Source organism: Lactuca virosa, chromosome 4 (assembly GCF_052849685.1).
Source record: "Lactuca virosa cultivar CGN04683 chromosome 4, Lactuca_virosa_CGN04683_v6, whole genome shotgun sequence".
Taxonomy (NCBI): domain Eukaryota; kingdom Viridiplantae; phylum Streptophyta; class Magnoliopsida; order Asterales; family Asteraceae; genus Lactuca; species Lactuca virosa.
In genome coordinates, this window is record NC_136429.1 from 62,709,083 (window position 1) to 62,716,382 (window position 7,300).

Here is a 7,300-nt window from a genome sequence, read left to right on the forward strand (position 1 = left end):
AGTACCACTACAACACGAAGAAGGGATTAATCTTTCACCTTGATCGTCTTGTGGAATATTATCTTTATAAACAAAGGATTCAGGAAGATCATAGTAGTCTGAACTAGACATATATAAGGGAGAAATTCAAGTTTAGTTGATTTAAGTCCTTAATATAACACCCAATGAAATATTAAGGCTAGGACCCAACACAATATTTTTACAATTCGGAAGAGGGATACCGTAATCCAATTGAAAAATATTTGAAGGTAGGTAAATGACGATTTACCAATTCCCACCATGAAAAACGAAAATGAACTTTAGCTTTTCAATGAATTGAAATTCCTAGATCATTTTGAGATTCATTGAACTTATCAATGGAATGTTTAATCTCGATTATGCCCTTCAAGTTTGTGACTGGGATGCCGAGGATCACAAAAAAGGTTTGAATAACCATGCAAATTAGCTTGGCACTCTCGATGTCATTTATCACCTAATCAATGTGCCGGTTAACCACACACGCTCCATTGATCTATGACAAACATCGAGCTACCCTTTGCCACCCTTGTTAGTCCAAGATAGTGTGCCGGTTAACCACACATGCTCCACTAATGGCTTGGCAAGGTGCAAAGTGTAATTTCATGGTTTAGCATCAAATTCATATTTTTCCTGGGTAACTAAGATTGGGAATTTGTAAGACATTTAGTTATTTAATATTTCATTATACTTTTGATGAGAATTAATGTCATATCCTACCTGTTCGGCTAACAACCCTCCACCAGTCAAGGAAGCGATGGGTGAGAGTGGACACCCATTAAACCACCATTTTATTGGTAGTAACCTTATACCCCCCTTATAGACCGGCTTCGTGAATGAGGCCTACTAACGGTAAGACTGACCTTTTACTTATACATATATAATATATCACTACTAGAAAAATAACCTTTTACGACGCGCAATGCATGTCGTAAAATGCTCAGACGATGCGCAAATGCGTGTTAAGGAAGGCCCTGTCATAACGAGAGACGACACGCTTTTGCGCGTCATCTATTTACGACGCGCATTTATGACACGCATTTACGACGCGCAGTTATGACACGCAATGCGTATCAAGGAAGGCCCTGTCATAAAGGAAGACGACACGCATTTGCGTGTCGTAACCTTACGATGTGCGTGTTTATGACACACAATGCGTATCAAGGAAGCACGTGTCATAAAGGAAGACGACACGCATTTTTGCGTGTCATAATTTTAAATTTTTTTAAAATTATATATTTTTGATAGATTTACTAATTTTCAAATTAAATAACACATTAAAAGTCTCATAATACAAAATAAAATACCATAAACAATAAAGATAATTCATTGCACTAAGGACAGTGTTAACAAAAGAATATAACATTATATACCATAAGTACCCTCAAGTAATCAATCTCTTACAATGTTACTAAAATACCCTCAAGTAATCAATGTCTTACAACGTTACTAAGAGACTTAGATACTCAGTTGGTATGTAATATGGCACTAAGAAGCCCAAGAATTGTTTGTGTTTTTCCTGTTCTTGGTGGATCCTACATGGACAAAAGGTAAGAATTAACATTTTCAAAGTACAATGCCTCAATAAGGAAATCAATGGTAAAAGACGAATCTGAATAAGAACAAACTTTATACATATATACAAGGAAGTATTGTAATACACAATAACAGTAACAAATACCAAATTACCCTTTGCTTACCTTTTCTTATGGCCACCTCCAGCATTTCGTTTTGTTTCAATTGCAGTGCTAGATGTGTATGACCTTGGCCTGTATACATATATACAAGGAAGTATTGTAATACACTGATACTGATATGCATGTATGTGTGAGAGAGAGAGAGAGAGAGGATCATACTTTTTCAATTATAGGCTAGGCTTTTACATTTTGTTAGGCAGTATTGAGGGTTTCTTTCAGTCAAACTTCATTCTTTGGTGATTTGTTAAGTATCTAATATGTGGGGCCTTTAGACTGATTCACATATCCCCAACTCTTATCTCAATTACCAAGCCCCTAAAAAGGAAACAATTTGCACCGATTAACAATCCAAAAAAAAAAAAATCATTTTGATGTAAAAAAAATACTCAATTTCAAGTTATGAAGCAAAACAGACCATAAAAAAAACTCAATCATCAAATCGATTCCTTTATATTACCATTTCAAGAAGATACTTGATGCATTGATTAGCTTCCTTTATAATACTCACAAAGGGAGCAACTCATCAGATAAAAAAATCCTTTCAAGAAACATATGCAATACCTAGAGACATACACAGAAAGATCAATCTTTCCAATTCCAATTCTTTCTCCAAAAAAAAAATAACTTTTGTACCTTTTCCAGCACCAAAGCGACTTTCGCAGCACCTAAAGAGACTTTAATTCGTAGGTTCCATGAGAGAGGTTGAAAGTAAGAACTTCCTGTTATAATAAACAGATCATAAGATTCATTAATGATGGGAAATTTCCCAATTTGGATAAAAAATGGTGAAAACTTAATTCTGAAAAGATGATTTTCCAAGCTCCCTCTAGACATGAACTCGTATACCAACAGGCTGTGATCATCTTCTAAACAGTAACTAATTAATTTCACAAGATGTTGATGGTTTAACATCCCTAAATAATTAATTTTGCCTGCAACATGATCAAAAAAATTAAATTATGAGTTGTAATTCATTGAGTTCAATAAAGAAGATTCGAGAATGAATTTGTCTTATGCATAAGAACATACGAGCCATTCTTGAAGACCTTGAACATAAGAACATACGAGCCATTCCTGGTTTTTTTGAACCACACATACAATAGACCAAAATATGGCCATGAAAAATGAACAAGATAATTATGAAAAACATTGATTTCGTTATTGTATTCGACGGATAAATGTATATATATATATATATATATATATATATATATATATATATATATGTTGGATTATATTTATTGGATTATATAACCCAATAATAAAACTTCAGTATCCTGGAATGAACTATTCCATTCCTTTCCTGATTCCAATAGCCTATGCTTACCTTAGATGGCCTTTGCTGGATATAGAGGCATCAGGCTTTCGGGTACCATTGCGTGCAGCTTCTTGCTGTTCAAGGGCTTTGGACTCAAAGTATTCAAGCCACGCTGCTGCATCCTACAATATCTTAATACACTTAGTAAAACTAAAATTATTAATGTGAAAATCATAAAATAAAAATAATAAAAAAAAATTGTGTAAGGTACTTGAGTACGAAGATCTTCAGGTCCAAGTTTAGCCTGCAGAATCTGTAAAGTGGTTTGCTCATGTTGAACACTCAAGGAATAGGTTTCCATCAAGGAAAGAGCAATTGCTATAGCATGGTAGCTAGCAGCAGTCTGACACAAGTGTTAGATACAACATGTGAATCACAAAATGACAAAATATAATCTCCCAAGAAATGAGCTGCGATCATTTAAACAAGCTTTGTTAAACCAAAATCCACAGCCTAAAAGTAAGCATATAGTCGATAAATGAAAACCATCTTCCACTCGTTGCACTCTCATTACTAACATGCATTGAATATCTAGATTTTTTTAATAAATTTTAGGACTTGGGTTTTCATCGCTCCATTTTCTTAAAAAAGTAGACCAAACACATTCCCAACTTGCATCTTGTGAAGCATAAAAACAATAGAATATTTTTGAACACTATTCCTTTAAAATTGATATTTGTCATGAATTGAAGCATGGGTGGTTGATCTAATGTAATAAATCCTATACAAAATCACCCACAAATCTTTTTAAAACGAACTACCTGGCATCCGAAATAAGAGCAGTAAATTGGGCACCCGTAACTATTGAGCCCAATGTTTGAAACAACCCTTTCAAATAGAATCTTTAATCATGTTGGATCAGAGCGTGTTCTTTAATCTTCAACATTGTTATGTGGTATCAATTTCTCCAGGTCTTTCCCAAGAAGCATGATCTTTGTTTACAGAACCAACCTTCATTATAGACAAAGTTTGAGTCAAAACCATGGAAGATAGACAAAGATCTTGTAAATGATGTAATGCATCGTCTTTATACAGATTTACCTGAACATAAATGATGACCGCTTGAAGCATATCTTTCAGAAGATAACCAGTCACCCAATAGATAGTTGTTTTCGCATTTCCTAGATCTTTTTTGTGAACCCAACAATTTCAAGCATACCCCGTGACAACATTGTGGTGGTGAATGCCATAGGAAACCTGCATGTGATACTACATAAGTAAATCAAACTGAAATAGTGTCCAACATACATAAAGCATCTACCATAGAGTGTTGTACCTAAAAGATAATTCTTAATAAGTCAGAAGTTGGCAGCCTTGAATTTGTTCGTACTATTTTCAAACTAAACTTTGGCAAAATCAGAAAAAGATCTTCAATCTCCTTTGGTTATGTATGAACTACCAAGATTTCTAGTTTTGTTTTTTGACATGCTTTTAAACTAATATAACCACAGGCACAAACACATCAGGTAGTGTATATATCTTTCTCTACTTAGTCCTATTTTATTAGAAATTATCCCTCACTTGAGAGAGCTGAAACAAACTAATCATCCTTGAGAGAGTTGAAACACACTAATCATCCACATTTGGGGTACTATTTCATTATAATCTATACAACTATGACATATTTTCAGAAGTTACTAAATAATGCATCACCATTTCTCCTCACTCTTTTCTTCTGCAACATCTGTAAAGCCTTAGATATGTTGATGTTAGACTCATTTGACTCACACCTATGAATGATTGATCCTCTTGGGTCTATGTATTGTACTCTCCCTTACATTTATCAACATATATCTAAAAAAATTGTTCAGGTTCCATAGAGGCATTTCATCAAACATGTTAAGTGCATTGAATTCATTCTAATTTCTACCAATCAAATACAAGACTAATTATGATTCCTTCAGTTTCCTTTTTTATAGATAACATCATCAAATAGCTTAATGAGTTGAAAGACTATCAACAATTTTGAGAAATTGACTTACCTTGCATGGTCGACACCAGTGATAATGTGGAACTGTGGAAGCTCTCAATAAACATCGCAATGGCTTTTCCAGTCGGGTATTCAACTGAAACCATGAAAAAGGAACATGCTCAAACAACATAAACTCTAATCACTGAAGAAAAGAAACATTTCTTATAATGTTCTGAAAAAAGAAAAGTTATGGGATGACAAGATCACAAGAATATCATATTTTTAATTTCTTTTCAGGTGTAAACCAAAATGGAACTCCAGAGAGAAAACAATATGTAAGACTTACTCAGTTTCATCAGACGTCATCGATGGAGAAGTGCAGAGTCTCTCTCTCTCTCTCTCTCTCTCTCTCTCTCTCTCCGCCTTCACCCGCGTCTACAGTCTTACTGAGTTCTGAGTACACACAAATCGATTGAACATCGATGGTCGGCGTGAGCGACGATTGAACATCGATAAAGACTTACATAACAGATGAACCTTCGATTAAACCTTCGATAAAGACTTAAAGATAAAGACTTATAGTTGCGGCGATGGTCGACGATTGAACATCGATGGTCGGCGTGAGCGGGAGTCGAGCAAAACCAGCGAATCGATTGAACAGTGAGAACAGATTGAGGGAGGGTTATGTGATACGAACTCAAAACCCTAGTTCAAGCAATAGTCGATTTTGTGGCCCTATAAATGTAAAGTGTTCGATACTTTGTGAGAAATGAAGCGATAGAGATCGATCTATGGAGGATGTGGGTCGTTCTTTGAGGGATGAAAAAAACCCTAGTTTCCTAGACTTAGTGAGGATGGGGTTTTCTAGTTTTTAGATTCCTGCAAGGTATTAAGGAGGGGACATGATGTTTGATGAGACCGATAAGAAGGAGGTCAGTAGTGGCGGAGAAGCGGATTGGAGAGAAGAGAGAAGGAGGGAGAGGGGAGAGTCAACTGCGAAGATGAAAGATAGAAAGAAGGTAGAAGACGGGTTTTCAAAATTTTGGGGATTTCGTTTCCCCCTCTGCTAAACGCGCGTTTCATTAAAATTATAAAGCGACAGGTATAGAGGACGCGCGTTTAAAATAAAGCGCCCTCCGTGTTTTTAATTTCTTTTCTAGAGACACTAATTTAACGGCACACAATAATGCGTGACATAAATCCTTAAATTTTTTGAAGAGATGACACTTTTTTAATGTCAGTCTCTTTTGCGTAACATAAATCAATGAGTGTCGTGGTTTGCGCGTCGTAAAAGGGTCTTTTTCTTGTAGTGTATTAAACTTTTAATTTTATGTAGTATAAGAGTGTATTTTACACATTTAAAATACTTGGTGGTTTAATCTTTTAATTAAATTATACTCTTAATTTAATTAATCTTAAACCATGTTATTATGGATTTATTAAACTTCTCTTTTAATTAAACACTTTAATTAATTTAATAAAGTCCATAAGGTGTAATTTGAAGTATTCAAAAACATCAAGGTCCTAAATAAAAAATTCAAAATTAAAAACTATTTAATTAATTTTTAATTTATGAACCCAAGAGTTACACCTTTTAATTACAAGAGTTTCTTAAATTGAGACTTTTTAAATACCAAAACTTGAGGGCAAGTTTTGTAACTCTTGAAAAAACCTTTGATTTCTATAACTTATGAGTTTAATGTGGTTTTTATGAAAAACTTTTCATGTTCCATAACTTGAGGACAAATTATGGAAGACTTTAAAAACATTTAAGATCAAACATTTCAATTAACAAAATAAATAAATGATTTATCTATGATCAAGTTAAACTCATAAGTCAAAATAATTCATATCAATAATTTGCAAGAAATTAGCCTAATCATAAAAAAACTAATACAAATCTTGAAAATTTTGACAATTATCTTTTAATTGGAAAAGCATGATCACTTCCATATCAACAAAATCAAATTTTATGAACTAAAACATTTTGTGGTAATGATCCTAATCCAAAACAGGCCAAAACTCCCGAAAACCTGGCATCAAAAGCATCAACTCGTTGAGTACATGAACATGACTCGCCGAGTTGACCTTATACTGAGTGGACTCGTCACGTCAGCCAGTGGACTCGGCGAGTTCATTAGTCTGATGGCCAGAAAATCGATTTTTCAGCTTTGAAAATTAAGTCATGCATCAAATATAATAGAAAACAATCCTAGGCTCTGATACCACTGTTGGGTTTTAGTATACTACAACATCCTGTGGTGCACATACAACCCTAAATTCTTTGGATCTACATTTTCTCTAATTATACATGCAATATTTTTTCCAAAGCATTAAGCCTACAACTAGCAAACAATT

The 7,300-nt window shown here is 34.2% G+C and overlaps 1 protein-coding gene and 1 long non-coding RNA gene across 3 annotated transcripts; both read right to left on the reverse strand.

Annotated features, from left to right (window-relative positions):
* Positions 1 to 1,391: 1,391 nt before the first annotated feature.
* LOC145168731 (uncharacterized) lies at positions 1,392 to 2,203 on the reverse strand. Its single transcript, XR_013742039.1, has 4 exons — positions 2,170 to 2,203; positions 1,872 to 2,027; positions 1,716 to 1,784; positions 1,392 to 1,550 (listed from the first exon to the last, which is right to left on the reverse strand). It is a non-coding gene; the product is annotated as an uncharacterized LOC145168731 (long non-coding RNA).
* Positions 2,204 to 2,408: 205 nt separating this feature from the next.
* Positions 2,409 to 5,930, reverse strand: LOC145109788 (uncharacterized). Of its 2 annotated transcripts, XM_079046946.1 has the most exons (7): positions 5,289 to 5,930; positions 5,013 to 5,096; positions 4,072 to 4,227; positions 3,792 to 3,981; positions 3,242 to 3,373; positions 3,040 to 3,152; positions 2,409 to 2,644 (listed from the first exon to the last, which is right to left on the reverse strand). In XM_079046946.1, the coding sequence occupies exons 1-4, from the start codon at positions 5,296 to 5,298 to the stop codon at positions 3,929 to 3,931; spliced, it is 303 nt and encodes a 100-aa protein (XP_078903072.1). In that variant the 5' UTR covers positions 5,299 to 5,930; the 3' UTR covers positions 2,409 to 2,644; positions 3,040 to 3,152; positions 3,242 to 3,373; positions 3,792 to 3,928. The 2 variants fall into 2 exon arrangements, with proteins under 2 accessions (XP_078903072.1, XP_078903071.1); XM_079046945.1 differs by lacking the exon at positions 2,409 to 2,644 and having other exon boundaries at positions 2,945 to 3,152.
* Between the last annotated feature and the right edge of the window lie 1,370 nt (positions 5,931 to 7,300).